Source organism: Pestalotiopsis fici, assembly GCF_000516985.1.
Source record: "Pestalotiopsis fici W106-1 unplaced genomic scaffold PFICI_Scf_5, whole genome shotgun sequence".
In the NCBI taxonomy this organism is placed as follows: domain Eukaryota; kingdom Fungi; phylum Ascomycota; class Sordariomycetes; order Amphisphaeriales; family Sporocadaceae; genus Pestalotiopsis; species Pestalotiopsis fici.
The window spans coordinates 2330408-2346699 of record NW_006917095.1 but is presented as its reverse complement, the minus strand read 5'-3'; the positions used below and the strand labels follow the sequence as shown (position 1 = coordinate 2346699).

General features: G+C 50.6%; 5 protein-coding genes across 5 annotated transcripts; 2 read left to right on the top strand and 3 right to left on the bottom strand.

Moving 5' to 3' along the window:
- Positions 1-1132: 1132 nt before the first annotated feature.
- On the bottom strand, positions 1133-2382 carry PFICI_08018 (uncharacterized protein; the record flags this gene model as incomplete). Its single annotated transcript, XM_007836599.1, has 4 exons — positions 1133-1617; positions 1688-1755; positions 1843-2225; positions 2293-2382. 4 exons carry the CDS (start codon positions 2380-2382, stop codon positions 1133-1135), a joined length of 1026 nt encoding a protein of 341 aa, XP_007834790.1.
- A 3249-nt stretch (positions 2383-5631) lies between these two features.
- Positions 5632-6536, top strand: PFICI_08017 (uncharacterized protein; the record flags this gene model as incomplete). Its single annotated transcript, XM_007836598.1, has 2 exons — positions 5632-6369; positions 6441-6536. The coding sequence occupies 2 exons, from the start codon at positions 5632-5634 to the stop codon at positions 6534-6536; spliced, it is 834 nt and encodes a 277-aa protein (XP_007834789.1).
- A 211-nt stretch (positions 6537-6747) lies between these two features.
- Positions 6748-10694, bottom strand: PFICI_08016 (uncharacterized protein; the record flags this gene model as incomplete). Its single annotated transcript, XM_007836597.1, has 10 exons — positions 6748-7872; positions 7940-8112; positions 8177-8605; positions 8656-8836; positions 8894-9181; positions 9242-9384; positions 9445-9558; positions 9647-10209; positions 10298-10397; positions 10454-10694. The coding sequence occupies 10 exons, from the start codon at positions 10692-10694 to the stop codon at positions 6748-6750; spliced, it is 3357 nt and encodes a 1118-aa protein (XP_007834788.1).
- A 763-nt stretch (positions 10695-11457) lies between these two features.
- On the top strand, positions 11458-13740 carry PFICI_08015 (uncharacterized protein; the record flags this gene model as incomplete). Its single annotated transcript, XM_007836596.1, has 6 exons — positions 11458-11906; positions 11963-12128; positions 12180-12586; positions 12642-12752; positions 12821-13104; positions 13169-13740. The coding sequence occupies 6 exons, from the start codon at positions 11458-11460 to the stop codon at positions 13738-13740; spliced, it is 1989 nt and encodes a 662-aa protein (XP_007834787.1).
- A 1985-nt stretch (positions 13741-15725) lies between these two features.
- PFICI_08014 (uncharacterized protein) lies at positions 15726-16292 on the bottom strand (the record flags this gene model as incomplete). Its single annotated transcript, XM_007836595.1, has 1 exon — positions 15726-16292. The coding sequence occupies one exon, from the start codon at positions 16290-16292 to the stop codon at positions 15726-15728; it is 567 nt and encodes a 188-aa protein (XP_007834786.1).

Here is a 16292-nt window from a genome sequence, read left to right as displayed (position 1 = left end):
CTGGGTAAGGGAGTAATCAAGACTTTCATAAAAGCGGTGAGAAAAACAAGAACCCGATAACGGAGGGGATTTATACTGTGTAGACTCTATATGCAAGCCACTTTCCAAATTCTCGATCCTCTGGGTCTTTTAACCAGGGGGATTTGCTCTTCTTCAGTGACTGCAATATAACCGGGCGTACGTGGCTTGATAAAAATGATTGAGGATGTCCATGGATGTTCTATTTTTTTTTTTTAAAAAAAAAAAAGGGCGAGTATTTGCCGACATCTATAAAGTGCAATCGTCGTGAAGTCCCGTTTTACTGACGAATACATATCTCTCACCGCCTCGCCTCACCTCACCTTGGCTTGGAAGCGTGGGATGACAGCCAGGGTTTTTCCCACGCTGTCAGCATTAGAGAGCCGGATTGAGGACAATTTTGGCATCTCTAGGAATCAAAATACACCACATCATGTCATTTAGTTTTATCTCCGAAAAAGATCGAGGAGAAGAAAATGTGATAACTTTTAGAAAACCCCCACGCTTCCGGCTGTTTTACCCAGGGTGTGCATTTCTCTGCAGATCCTCAAGGTGAGTGAATGAATGCATGGCTCACCGAGAAAGTCTACATCCTTGCCCTGGTCTAAAAATGTCCAAGGCAGTCCCTTTTCGGGTCCGTGAGACTTTCCCCGACACCGACGATGGGGTATCATGATTTAGAATCGTCGGAGCCTCGTTATTCACCGACAGAACTTGGCTTGCTTTTTGCAGACACGGCTCGGATCAGCCGGAAACTTTTGTGGCATCAGGAGCAGAAAGAAGGCTGAAGAATCTCCCAAGCTCGCATATCTTCATCAGATCGCATTCTCCAAGAAGACTACTGCAAAGTAAGATCTCTCGTGGATCATGTTGCCATCGTTGCAAATCAACGAATGAGTGCCACCCAAGGAATAGACCGATGATAAACGACTATCGCGCCGTTTCGAGTTATTGAAGGTGAATGTATTAACATTGTAGGGCCTTCCCCTTCTGTCCCAGACAGAGGGAATATATTCAATCCAAAGATGCTGAAAAGGTATATACAAAACAATATTTCCGTCTCTTCTCATGACTGATTTCCTTCGTGGCTTCATACTGATAAATCCCAATCCCTTTATTTTTTCCAACCCAGGGAATCCCTTATATTCCCACTCAAGGCACTCCACCGCTTCAAGTGTGGCGAAGGGGGCCCTCCTGATCCGCCCGGCGTCGTTGGGGCGAGCAGATCAACGTCGGTGCTCTGGGGCGACGGTGCCTTTTCCACGGCGACGAGCTCAACGTCGCTCCAGTTGGCGTTGCTCGTGTCGAGGGTGATTTCCGTCGAGTTGCCAAACTTGCTGTACCGCCTCAGCACCTTTTTATTGTTGCGGCCGCTGCTGCCAATCGTCTTGTTGCCTCCACTGAGGTTGCCCTCGACGTCCCGCTGATACGAGGCCGGCGTACGGTTGCTGCCGCCGCTGCCGCTGCCCTTGGTTCCCAGGCTGCCCGAGATGGTTTGGTGCACCATGGACAGCAGGGCTCGGCACGCCGGCATACAGGCGCATACAATGCCAATGGAGATTTCAATCATGGACCAGTAGCCCACTTCGACGTAGTCCTCTGCAGTAGAGTAAAATGTCAGTCTACAGCCTAGTAAATAAACACGGAGAAAAGTTCAGGCTTGACTTACGAGTCACATTGGTGGTGGAGCCAAACTCGATCATGGATCGTAGACGCAGAATACTAACGAGGGTAACACTACACGCACGAGTTAGCACATATATATCGTCAAACAATTTCCCTTCCAAGCTTCCAATTGATAGTAGATAGCCTAGGGTCACTTACAAGAAGCCGACCGCAAACATGGAAAAGACCTGGAGCTTCTTGCGCGTACTCATGGTCAGTTGTGCCAGGACGGGAAGTGGCAGGATCAAGGTGGTGACGTCGAAAAAGATGTTGGCCCCGGCACCCGACCAGCCGAGGTAGTTGACGTTGAAGCACTTGGCCTTGTACTCGCCGTCCCAGCTCCGCCAGGCGCCGTCGACGGGACTGCACTGGAGGATGACGGCCAGGCTGAACCCAATGGCGTACATGGCGTTGAGCGAAATCATGACAAAGACCATGTACCGGAATGTCTGCTGTGGGAACACTCGCAGGTAGAAGAGAAGAATGGAAATCTTGCTAATGGCCAGACCCACGGCGTAGAGAATCTCTTCCCAGTAAAAGTACTGTTTATTGATTGCATCAGCATTGCTTCTATTGCTGGTCGTACAGTTGGAAGAAATGTCAACTTACATATAAAACTTTGTTAATGGCATCAGGCGATAGCGTCCACATATCAAGTCCCAGGCCGTTTGCTGATAGGGGAAACGTGAGTGCGCTCATGGGTATATAGATGAGGACCACAATGAAGATGGACCACTGTGAGTTTGGTCAGCATATCTCATATGCGCGCGGCCATGGTTGGAAGCTGGACAAGAAGTCGGCTCTAGACTGAAGGTGGCTTTGAGCAAAGCGTAATTGGAAATGGCTTACATCATCGAGTCCCCACGAATGCGTTCTCAACCGCGCGAGACACCGGAGGCCAAAGGCGACGATGCCAATAATCAAGAAAGCAAGTCCCAGGTGCCAGACCAGCGGCCTCCTGTCCTCGCCAACGTATCCACATATCGAAAAAGAATAATTCTCAGCCCCTGATTGAAACTGTGTAAGTTCTTGGTATCGGTATAGTCGGTTTCGGTATTTGGCCGACTTCAAGAGTGGGAAGCGGCTTACTCAGTGCCTCCCGAATTGTGCAATTTGATAAGAAGCATGTCTTGAGGCTATCTTTCACGGCATCGCTGTTACAAGCGCATGTAAGATTGGCGCCGCATGTCGATGCAAGCAGGACGTCTGAAAGGCATTCGAGCTATGAGAAAAAGATCTTGTTAGTTGATTGTTCCATCTTCATCCAAAATCCCACCAAGTACATGTAGCTCATCCAGTCTGGGATGTATAATCTTGAAAGAAAGATTCCCGGGGATTCCCGCACTTACACCACACGCCGGCGGCGACACTGATGATGATGACGAGGTTGTCGAAGAAGTAGCAATGGCGGTCACGGCGCCATAGATCAGGAGCACCGCCCACGAGAGGGCCCTCATTTCACCAGTCGACAATCGAAAACTTGGTGCTTCTCGAGCAAGACAATCTCGGTTTCCAGCAAGTTTGCTTTCCGTCCAATACTCGATAAACAATAAACAATCAATGTTTGAGATACCACCAGGGGCAAAGGACAGGGGAGTAGTAGTCCACGTCCATGCAGGTCGGGGATTTTCTTTTTGCGGCGCAAGGTTGATTCTTTACATATGTTCGAAGAAGAAAGAGAAAGCAGAACAACGGCAGAAATTAAGGGTCGTACAACTCTCAACAAACAAGAAACACCAGCGAATGTAGCTCAGGTGAGACTAGTTTGACCAGTTGGACGGACAGCAAGTCGGGGATTTTTTTTGATGATCTGCCTTGTGGGTAGGAAACGTGATGCCTTTTCTCTTCATGACGAAGAGGCTAGAACCTAGAGCACTCGCGGGAGAACGGGAGGGCACAGATAGTGCATCCGATCGTCGCTCTCCCAGGGCTGAAGGTTCCTTCGGCAGATGCAAAACACACTCGCTGGCACGATATCCGATCGTTCTCTCGTACTTCTGTTTCCACTTTGAATTAGATATTCCATGCCTTTGACATGAGCCTATGTCTGATCTAGGCATATCTAAACATACCGCTACCCGAGGCCGTCGACTGGCCAGTGTGTAAAGTAGGGCCGCGCTCAGGCGGCACCAAAATAGTTTGGCGGCGGCGACTCGTGGTAAAGCCTGAGCGCCGCAGGACGATGCCGTATCGAGTAGTCTGATAGAAGAATATAGACGTCTTGGATCAATGATGAACAGATCGATTAGGACGTTCTCTTCTTTCATCAATCCACGACAACGTGGAGATGCTTTTCTGGAGAGCAGCAGTGGGGGAATGCTACCATTGACGCGATCGATCAATCACTAGCCAGAGATGCCCAGCGATATTCTGTTCATCCTATCCATATTTCCCAGTGTGTAATTTGGGCACGTAAACCAGGGTTCCCCGTCTCCATGATGCCGTGATATGATCAGGGTTTGATCGTGAGCCGTCGTAGCATTCTAGTTGCTAGTCCAAACAGCCGATCGAGACTATACCGACTTCCGGACAGGATGGTCTAGCACAGGTCAGCACTTGTTAGGCAAAGACAGGGCCCTTGCGCTCTTGGCAGATTCCCCTTGCAGGGTAATAGCTGCACAGAAAAGGCAGGCTAACCCAGCCCGATTCGGCCACTTGTGCCTTAGCATCGCTTATTCTAGAGGCGGAAGCCGTCTTTTTAGGTTGCATCTTCCCACAGATGGCTCTTGTCTGGTTCCTGTCCCGTCTTTCAGCTAGGTAGGTATTCATCACAAAGTGTGCCATCGCAGCCATGAGAGAATCCCTATTGTTCCGCCAGCATTGGGCTCAAACTTCGAGTAAGCTTAATTCATTTCTCATCACGATGGCGGTTTTTGGCGTACTTGATCGACAAGACCACGATCGCCACAGCGGGCATATGGAAATAGGTACAAGGCAATATTGATTGCGGCGCTACCAATTCCGCACCTCTAGGCTAATAATACCTACCAAAGGTCCAACCCCAGTCCCTGGCAGTCAGTCGCGTAAGGGGACCTTGTGTTTGGAGTTTATTCAGGAGTTGCTGCTAGTGGCGCGTGTCTGTCTGTCAAACCTGCCAAAAGCCGTAGCATGTCTTAGATGGAAGAAAACGGTGCAACGGTGGTATCGTCGCATCGCAGCAGCAGCAGAGCCGCAATGTTTCAGAGACAATGACCCAGATGTGCGGAATTAAAGTGATTATGATTGAGCACAGGGAAAGAGTGCGGAGCCAAGTAAAGAAACAAATGAGAAAAGGCATGAAATTACACCAGGAACAGACTACAGTAGGGTGATGACCATCAAGGTGGCAATTTGTAGTGAATACTGAAGTTTACTAAATTGGCTGGCCGTTGCTGGACATGTAGGTGACCTCATCAGTCCTCCCCACAATCCGTACAAACTTTACTTGTACGAGTACGACAATGGATCAGACAGGGTCATATACCTTGGGAATCAAAATAAGAAAATTCAATAAAAAGGCAATATTCTTTTTCCACGTGCGCAAGTTTCGCAAGATCGGCGTCCGATTTTAATTATTCCTCAATATGTACACGAGCCTGGAGCAGGACCCGCGAGATTGTAGCAGTCTGCACCTACGTACAACCAGCAAAAGACAATAACAGCTGCGCTTGATGAACTGATCATTTAACCTAGCTCCGTCATAAATTTCCCTTTTTATTTCTTTTTCTTCCCGTCTCACGCGTGACCATATGAGATATCGAATCGAGTCCTCGCGCGGGGTAAGAAGGCGCTGAACCGTTCCGTCGTGGTTGCCGCGCCCACGGACTGGATGGGGAAAGGGAAGCCACGTTTGCCTTTAGACTCCTGCACTGGACGAACAATTGAACCGATTGCTCATACGAAAGACACTCGTACTTCTCATCCTAGCATCCAAGCATACCTAGGCATGTTTTCCAGGCAATAAAGGCAATGGTGTCTCCTGCGGAACTATCACCGGATCCGCGCCTGCGCGGCAAGACAGGCCATTACGACAGAGACGAGATTGCTTCTCAGCTAGGAGCCTTTTATAAATTCTTGCCTCATATTCCATTATCGTCCATTCATCGTGCACCTCCCGAAGGCTGGCCTTCCATCACGGCCGAAGTCCTTGAGAAGCGGGGGATCCACAAGACGCCCGAGGCCGTCGAGCTGCTCCGCCACCTGCCGTACATTGAAGGCGATCATCCCTGGATCGCGCCCGAGGCCTTTCCTTGCGACTATCGGATCCTGGGCGGTCAAGTGTCTTCCCGCGATACTCCAGGTTGGGTCCAAGATGTGCAGCAGGATTCGGGAAATGTGACGTCGCCCGACGGGTCCCCGGCTGGTGTAGAGAAGTGGCCACCCTGGGTGGTGCAGCTGACGACGGGCACCGATCGCGAGGGGAGCTGCTACATGCTCGATACGACGGACGGTACCGTGACCAAGTACTGCGCCGTTGGGTACTTGTACGAGCCGACTTACAATGAGGGCGATCCACGAGCCTGGAGAGACCGTCTTTGCGGTGAGGACACTGTCACCTTGGTCGACCAAGTCAATACATGGCGAAGAGAGTACCACCAGTTGAGATACCTCGGCATCCCTGATGCGGGAGACGGGAATGGCTATCCGAGTCTGCACTTTCATAGAGAGGAAGATGGGCCGGATAGCTATGACTGGAAAGAGACTGAGGTACGCGCTTGCGTATATTCAAATACATTTGCTTATGAAACCGGTTCTCAGCTAGAGCTGACACTTCCCAGGAGTTGCGGTCGATTTATCGCAAGCACGGCTGGCCAGACAACTACGACAAGGAAACCTGTCGAGAGGCACTCAAGGCATGGTACCTGGCTCAGTGATCTGGTAGTCACTGGCAGCTTAATCAAGTTGTTACTCTTACATTTTGAACCATGCGCTTGATGTCCATGGGACAGACTTGCATCATAAATTTCAATCTTGCTTGCTAATATTGATACAAGATGATTACCTGTATAGTTGACTTGATTAGTACTCACTATTTCAGGTCCTCCGATTCAGGGATCTTGATAGACTATCATGCATTCGACTAGACTATGGTTTCCCCGTCTCTCCCGGAAGATGAGGCAGGATAAAGTTTGAACCCGGTTGGCTAGGCGGCGCGTCGCTGCCTCCTTGATTCTGCGCAACAGCCGTGGGGTCTGCTTCGATCTCGATTGGTGAGGAAGGAGACACATTCTCTCTCATGCTTGCGACGATGGCCTTGAGAGCCTCTATCTCGAGAGAGCAAGTGTCGTCAGAGCACTCGTCGAACCCAAAGAGCGCACGCAGCTCCTCCCGCGACGCTGGCGTGGTAGAGTTTGCGTCTACGTAGACCAGTCTGCTGATCTCATCGAGCCAGTCCCTCTTTGCAGCCCCCTTTGCCCACCCGGCTGTCAGACCCGCCTCGTCTTGATGAGCATTAAACCAATCATCGCCATTCAATAGGGCGAATCCTGGATGGTTGACGCCGTTGATGGTGGGCTGACACTTGTTGTCGACCAGTCCATCATCGACCAGATTCTGTAAGTTGACGAAATCCATTGTGAACCGCTGCCGTTCAAAATTTGCCCTTACATAATGGTAAATCGTAGTGACGCGTTTTCCTCGCTTTCTTTCCGAGCTCAGGTTGTCCCAGTCATAGTGGGCAACGCGGCTACAACCAGCAAATAAAGCTCCAGCCTTAGAGTTATCGGCTGACTCAATCAAACGAATACGCTGTCCACGATCCCTGAACCCAGGTCGATTTCTCTTCAGGTCATCCCGAAGACTGAGAATCTTTGAGTAGCCATCATTGACGTCGCAAATGGCGGCTGGGGGATATTCATCTGGAGAACATTTTCCACCTGATGGAAGCCTTGCAAACTGAGGAAGAAATCGAGCAAGATCACGTTGTCTTGTATATGAGGCACTTACGGGCCGCTTCTTGTCATCAACGCGATAATAAGGGCATGTGAGAGTCCTAAAGTCTGCATAATGCGCCGATATGGAATGGTAGTTGAGGCAAGCCTGGGGATGGCCGACCGCAACGGCGCCGTCGCACACGATGGAGTTTGGGGGGTTGGGGAAGCTGTCGTGGACTTCAGTGACGATAGTGACGACGGTCTCTGCATCGCAGTCGGCGCGCTTTTCTTTTAGTAGCCTTTTCCGAGTGCAGGCCGAGCTGGTCTTGGCGGGAGTCTGGGAGAAGAAGTTGAATGTCAGTATGTGGTAAAATCAAACTTGCAAGGCGAGGAGGATCTTTTACATGACTTGACTTTGGCGGTCGGGGCTTGGGCGTCGTGGTCGGCTTGTTCAAGGATATGGTGTGCTTTTTGCCAAACACCTTGAAAACGGCCTTGCCTTCCTTTTCGACACCCTTCACGCAGAGCTGAATCAAGGCTGGCGTGGCTGCAATCTCGGCAATATCCAATATCTCGCCTTTTGGTGGCAAGGAAACTATTAGTCTGATGCTCTTGAGCAGATACAACATCATACTACTTACCGACAATCGGAATGAGAGCCTCCAGTGCTTCCAGTGGTGCAAGTAGAGCGGGAACGGCAATTCGACAAAAGGCTTTTGCTGCGATATCAAGGGCAGCCTGCTCGCCCGCAGATATAGCCGCCGCCTCCCCAACGTCCACAGCCTTACCTTGAAGTGATTTTCCCGACGAAGACGGCTTGAACCCCTTGCAGCAGAAACTCTGAAGACCACCTGTACAGGTTCGGTCGCCCGTCTTCTTGTCGTGGCTGTTGGTGTCTTGAACGACTTCGGTCTCGCCGTCGTCGCAGCCGCCCATACAGGAGAGGCCGACGCCGCGGTATCCGCGCCACTGGCAGGTTCCCATCTTTGTACCGTCATCACAGCAGAGAGAGCGGTATTGGTTTGGCTTGCAACGGTCATTGGTGGATAGTTTACCGGGTTGACCATTCACTGAGGTGTGTGTCAGTTACAGGAGCATGTGAGAGAATGGAACATCGTACTCTGAGCGACTTCATTGGTACCTCGCTTGCAGCTTTGGTCACAGTCGGTCGTGTAGCAAGTTATTCCCGCGGCGAGATCATCACTCTTTTGCTTGGCGTCTTGCTGATCTTGTGTCGTCACGCCCGGGGCGGGTGCAAGACCATTGTCTGCTTTTTGGTTGACTTGGTCGATGGCCCAGACCTACATGTCGCTCAGCCGATATCAACAAGCAATCTGTCACGGCGCGTCAAAACTTACCATACTGCCTCCTAGACAACGCGAGTTTGCAAATTTTCGCTTCTGATCAAAGGTGTCATCATCGTCATATGAAATCCACTGATTGCTGTCCCATGTTATCCATTTCACGCCAGCAGTCTTGTCCCAGACGGGCTTGACCCCTTTGGAAGAAATCACGTCGTTGATCTCCTGCAAAGTCAAGATACCACTGGCATCGGAGCAGGGACCGGCTTTGGCGCCCCCAGAGAACTGGCAGACTCCATTGGGTGTATTACAGGCAGGATTGGTAAGGGTAAAACTTCTACCGTACTAGAGGCAAGAGTCAGACTGGATGAGAGCAAAGTCGGCAAAAGAGGCCGAGGTGCTTACCCATCCTAGGCCAAGTACAACTTTGCTGGGCTCAACACCAGCGCGCCATAGCAAATCGAGGCCCATGTCAATCTCTGTGATGTTGGTATGTGGCGCCAGATTTGGTCCGAGGAACTTGGACTGGGCGTCCCATACGCCATGAACTTGGGAGCTTGTCAGTTTCATTTTTCGATTAATTGAATGGGGCATCTGGTAAGACTTACGATCATAGGCCATAAAGTTGAACCAGTCAACATTAGGCTGTATGGCGGGCAGATCAAAATGCTGGAGGTACCAGTAAGACGTTGGTAGGGTCATGGATATTCCGTATTTGTTACCTTTGTACTGATGTTAGCTGAAATGAACGCTTGACTGATTTCTCTTGGAAAATCTCGAGTCAAAAGAGTCAACCTGTCATTTACTTACCAAACGCGGCTCGCAATTCCTTGACCAGGCTGACATAATTAGCCTTGTCAGCTGTGACACCACCTCGATCATCGGCCTGAGGATATTCCCAGTCCAGATCGACACCGCTGAACCCATAGTGCTCCATGAAACTAATAAGCCCATCGATAAACTTTTTGCGATTACCTGCGGAACTCGTCATGTCACTAAATGAGGACCGCGTAGGACCCGGATCCGTAAAAGACCAACCGCCCACCGAGATCCAGGCCTCCAGCCCACTATGGGTATTCTTGAGCGCCGTGAAGCGACTCAGCAGAGAGCCGCTGTTGCTGTCCATGGGCGCCATCTGGTACGACTTGGGATCGAAAAAGGCAAAAGCAAAGTTGATGTGCGTGAACCCGTTCAGGTTCAGGTCCTCGGGCAGGACAGCCTGGCACTTGCGCGTCGCGGCCCACGACTCGTAGTAGCCGATGGTGCGCTTGGCAATCGAGTTGCCGTTGCACGAGGGCCGGTGGACGCTGCCGCATCCGCCAAAGCCAGCCTGGCAGCCACTGTCGCAGAATTCGCTGGTTGATCCGCAGAATCTGGGTTGGCTTCCGTGTCAGATATAGATACTTGTATCCTGGCAGTCAAGCCAAGTGAGAAAGCAGAATCGGGGTGCGGATGACATACCCAAACTTGGAGCAGCAGACGTTGAGCGGACACTTCTGCTGACCCGGTTTACCGTATTGGCCACACTCGGCCTTGGCATCACAGTTGGAAGTGCAGTTTCCTTTTCAAGTCTTTGCTTAGCTGTTATTCGATAGAACCAGCGGTATGAGAACCTACCGGCTCCGCATTCTCCTGGAGAGTATCCGCATAGATTATTGTTCTTTCCGCCACAACATGCAGCGTTCTCACAGGGCGTCTGGGCGTTGCATGTTCCTATAGGCAGGGCGCGATTGATGAGAAGAGAGTCAGAGTCTAGAGAACGTGGTGCGATCAAGGTGGGTTGTATGATTCCGACATTGCCAGAACGGCATGGAAGAGCTCCAATAAAGCAAAAAGCTACGAAGAGAAGGAACAACATGTTGATGGTTACTGAGGGTGTTCTTCTTTGTCAGACCAAAAACACCATGGGCAATGAGAATTTTACATCAATTCGTAGCCATCTTTATGGCTTTGCACGAGTGAAGGTATCAGATATGAATAGACACTCTGCTGAACGACTTGTCTCACTTTACGGCTCAGTGTTAATTTGCAGGCAGCCTTGTCATTGCAAACCCAACGGTAACTTTGTGGGGGCGTTATAGTGATATCAAAACCCCACGTTTATAGTCATTGGCGCTGTCACGTCGCATTCCATCTTGTCCATCATTGGTTCGTCCCCCCTCGGGGTCCCGTTGCCTTGCCGCACCACCACCTCTTTTGCCAAGATTAAGGTTGACGAGACAAGTAAGAGTGATCTCAGTTGTTTTTCTTTTCGGAGCCCCCCTATTATTTGCACTCGGTGCCCACCTGATTCGGTGTCGATGTAATCGATCATACCACCCATTCTTTCAGTATGGAGTCTCACCGCCCTGTATAGTCCTCTTGGCACGAACGGGAAAGTTCACCACTATTGATTTTTCAAAAGGAAAAGCTGGGTCGCCTGATAACGGCTGACAAGCAAGGGACTTTGGGCAAGGGGGTCATGATATGAGACATGATATACGTTCTTTGCGCCAAGTATGGACGACATGTTGCCCATGCTTGATATGACCCTGGGGAATCCCCTTTGAAATGTGTGAAAGGCAAATTGGTAACTCGTTGGCCAGTTTGTTGCATGGTTATCCTGCTATCTAGAACTCAATATGGCTCGTCTTCTCATCAAGACGCTTACTACCTTGCTACTCTTTCATTCATGCTCAACGTTCAACCTATACCCGCCCGTGAACTCGGATAAGTTATCCAAGGCTTTGAATATCTCCACGGAATGCTTCGCTGCTCTGCACGTACCTTGGATCCTTCACTTCACTCCCAATGCAAGAAGACTAACACTATATTCTAGTAACCAGTCCCTGCCAGATTGTGACCAAACACTTTTTGGAATGGTTGGAGACTTTGAAAACTTTTGGTGGGAAGAAGACAACGTCACCACCTTGTGTAATGGCAACTGCCCTCAGGCCACTTCCGACTGGAGACTCAACGTCTTCGATGCTTGTTATGGCGAGTATATTTCTGCCTACGGGAAACTGGTTCCCGCCAATTCAGTCAGCGATCGTTTCTATGACAGCCTCAACATTGCCTGTCTGCCATCTGGGTATAAACCTTCTCTTGAGAGTTGTCATTAGGCATCGAGGCTGACTTGCGGGATAGTTCTGATGACTTTTCCTGGTGTCTCACAGAATCCCAACAATGGGTAGGCTCTGATATTGTTCGCCCCGACTGCAACGCCAATCCGTCTGCGCCGTCTTGCGGCGGCAACGTCTCGGCTATACCTGATAGTTCACAACGCATGGCAAATCTCTACGGTGACGATATTGTAAGATGAATCGGTCACGGAATGAGTAACAGACTGCTAAAAATTGATCAGCTATGTAACCAATGCTTTATAGAGATGCTCTATTCCCGGGTCACTTCAAGCTTACTAAGTAACGAGGACCACTCGGACTATCTCGTGGACCAACTCCAGGATGTGGCAGATATATGCAGCACACAGCTCCGCGACTTTACGGTCAGGGCTGTACCGACATACGCCCCAGCACCACCGGTGACTTCTATACCAACCACGACAACTTCAGGGGGGACGGCACCTGCCGCTACCACTTGTGCTGGCCAGGCAGTGAACACCGGCTCTGGCTGTGATGCTCTGTCTACCAAGTATAGGGTTGCTACGGGTGACCTACTGGCCATCATCAACAGCAGTACTTGTCAGATCTCTAGCACCGTGTGCCTGCCGGCGGCTTGCACCTTGCAACGTCTCACCGGCTCTCAGACATGGTGAGTAAAAGCAGTTGATCCTTTCCATATATGATTCCTGTCTCATGAATCCCAGTGATACACTTGCCGCGAGTCTAAAGGTAACTACCGTCCAGTTCCTGAGCTGGAATCCCAACATTATTGGACTATGTGACAGTCTTACCGTCGGACAATACATATGTGTTAGGTAAGTAAAGGCCCCATGTTCCCCAAATTTGCATCAGATGCACCACCAACTGACGCATGGTGGACCAGTGCTCCCGGCACGAATAGCTCCTACGCTCTGCCGCCGCCCCCTTTGGGTTCTGCCGCCAATGCCGGCAACCAGCAGAGGGGCGGCGCCGGCGGTGTAGTCACCCCGTCCACTACGGTCCTGGGCACGCTCACCAACCCGGCATCACAAGGATCCATCTCGGCGCCTTCGCCGACCCAGGATGGTCTGGCCAAGAATTGCAACAACTATGCTAGTGCCAAAGCTGGGGATACTTGTTTTGACTTTGTCAAGAACAATGGGATAAGCGCCGACAAGTTCTACTCGTGTAAGTGATTTGTTTGCTGCAATCGATACTAGTAATTAAGTCGATGGGACTAAGTACACCACAGGGAATCCCGTCCTGGGCTCTAATGGCGTCGACTGCTCGACCAAGTTCTGGGCCAACGAGTACTATTGCATTGGGACGCAAACGACCTCCTCCACTGCACCGGGACCGACGCAGTCGGGCATCGTGTCCAACTGCGCCAAATACGCCATGGCGCAAACCGGAGACGTCTGCTCTGTATTCGCCTCGCGGAACGGCATCTCCACCACGCAGCTGTACAGTTGGAACGCCGTCCTGGGCAGCAGCGGCCAAAACTGCGGCACCTCCCTCTGGGCAAACGAGTACTATTGCGTCGGCACCTCGGCCGCGGCTGCTGTCACCACGACAAAGTCCACGACGACGACGACCAAACCTGCAGCCGTTACTGCGCCGGGGCCTACCCAGTCTGGGATATCGACAAAGTGTAACAAGTACGCCGCAGCCATTAGTGGAGATACTTGTGGTGCGTTTGCGGCTCGCAACGGCATAACGACGGCAAATCTATATGCGTGGAACACAGTCTTGGGGCCGAATGGTAGTCAATGCGCGTCGTCCTTGTGGGCAAACGAGTATTACTGCATCGGTGTAAGCACTTGAGAAGGGTTTACTCGCGGTTCCCTTTGTCTGTTTGAGAGAAGCCATGAGGGTTCATCCGTTATCATCTATCTAGTCTATCGAATCGTGGTTTTCACCCCAGTAGGTAATTATAAGACTTTCTCTCAAGCCAAGATTCTATATTTTGAATCAACTTTGATAAGAATCCAGCATGGTTGGCTTGGATCTGTTCATTTATTCATTAGTTTGAGGACGACAATTTACCACACTTTGACTTCATTCATAGTTGACATGTCGAAAGGGACCTGGTACTCGAGATAGAAAGAGCCCCCTTTCCTAATGGCAGTCGACAGGAGTGACTCTGACAGCGAAAAGGGAGGCTAATTTGGCTTGGAAATATTGCCAAGGCTCGTGCAGGAAATGATAACTTCTCGACCCAGGATTCACGCTATAAGCAATGAAAGAGACCATTTTCTTTTTAGGACTTTGAGACAAGCTCGACTCCATCAATATGCTGAGACTGGCGCCATGATGTTGAGCTCTCCCTCCGCTTCAGGACCAGCGCTTAACCTTGGAGACAGATTCAACCCAGCATCACTGACACCAACGCTAGCCAGCTGGTCTGCCCTCTCTATATGTTCAATCTCCATCTTTTGGTCCTGAGGCATCTGGGTACCTTCCTCCAAGACAGAGCACGTCGATAGATACCCTAGTACGCATTCTTACTACAATCACTGAATATAATGCATAAGTGAATAATCGTGAAAGGCAGAAACTGAGACTAGGGATATTCGGCACATGGGGTCAACAGAATAGGCCGTTGCTCACTCGAATAGCGCCATCACTATAATAGCTTCTTCCCTCTCTTCAGGAGACAACCAAAGGAAAACCCACACGCTAAACCATCTCACTAGCCATCTAGTAGAAAAGGGCACCCAACATGGCAACTACTTAACAAGCGTCTAAATTTTCGGGTCAATCATCCGGTATTTGGACATTTTGGAAATAAATCACCGCAGGGCTGTCGACAGAGCCTGTCTATTCTCCACGCCCATGGGCTGGATATCTGGCCGAGAAGAGCGGCCGACCACGGTCCACACATACTTCATGGGACGTACAAGCCGGCTCTCGCACTCAAGGTTGATATTGTATTCATAGCTTGCCTTTTACGCATTTACTACGAAACCAATATCGTGCCTCTAGAAGAAGTGCTTATGGCATAGTCTGCTTTGGGGAGCCCGGCAAGCCGCCGCGCTCAGGGTAGGTGTTATTGGCTGAAAGGTATCGCGAGGAGGAACTGGCACATGAACACACGAGATATCGTAGGGAAATGTCAGGCTTCATTTTAGCTCATCTATATAGGGGCGCATTGCAGGGCCGTGGGTACTATCCCTCCCTAAAGTTGCTGAGGTGTACATTGTATGCATCACCTCAAAAATGAACTTTAATGGACGCCACCCACCGGTACAGGATTGTAATATATGCCGACTTTCAGATCCAAACATCTAGTGGAACGGCATGTTCGGTGTTGTCCATGACTCGATTGAAACAGGAGTTGTCCGATGGTGACTGAAACGGGAATGGGGTATCGAGAGGAGAAGGACGGAAATGCTGTTGGAACTATTGGTCAGCACCTCGGCTTGATCTCACAAATTCATTGATTTTTCAATAGAAACAGAATGCGAGTAACTTACCCTTGAATCACTCCACAACTGTGAAGTCTTGGATTGTGAGAACCATGAAATGGCGACAACTCACTCAACCCGCAGGCTGTCTTGTACTGAAATTTAGACCCATGCTGATATCAAGTTGGGGTGACTTTCGAGGTCGGAAGAGTCCACAGTACAGTACACCTGCCAAGAGCGTGTACCTTCTTCCTGTCAGGTAGATGTTGTACATTTTGTATGCCATGGCTCGTGAATGTCGAGTAGAGCTTGAATCGTCGTTTGGAAAAAGAGAAGACTCGCCACGGTCGCCGAGGTACTCTATTGGCATCATTGCATGTAGCAATAGTCAACGCAACCGATTCAGTTGCCGCGTGACGAGTACCAGTGGTCTTCTCCCGACTTGTTGTTGTTGTTACCGTCGGCGGCGGTGGAAGGCATCCAAGGATTGTTGCTATGGTTGTCCTGGCCAAAGTACTGTGCAGAATCCTGACCGTGATCCAGGTCAGCAGTCATTTGCTTGCCCATGGCCTGCTGCTGCTCCCCATCGCGGCGAGCATCCAGCCACTCATCGCAACGCTCATCGAGAAACTCGTCTTTGGATCCGCCAAAGTCCAGGCTGCGCAGAAAGACGAGCTTCTTCTTGCGGGTAATAACGTGCGGCCAGGGCTGGCGCTCAATGAAATCCAGAGCAGCCTTGTGATGCTTCTCCAGGTCGGCAAGCAGGTCGCGCACGTCGTCGACGGGGATGTCCTGGTCGTAGCGGCTCTTGTTGCCGCGGCCGTTGAGGGCCTCGTTCAGCTTGGTGGCAAAGCCGAGAGAGCTGCCCTTGAGGTGATGGCCCTTGCAGATGAGGGCAAGAACGGCGTCGAGCTCAAAGTTGGTCCAGTGGCGACCGCGGCCTCGTCGCTGGTAAGGAGGGGAGGACAT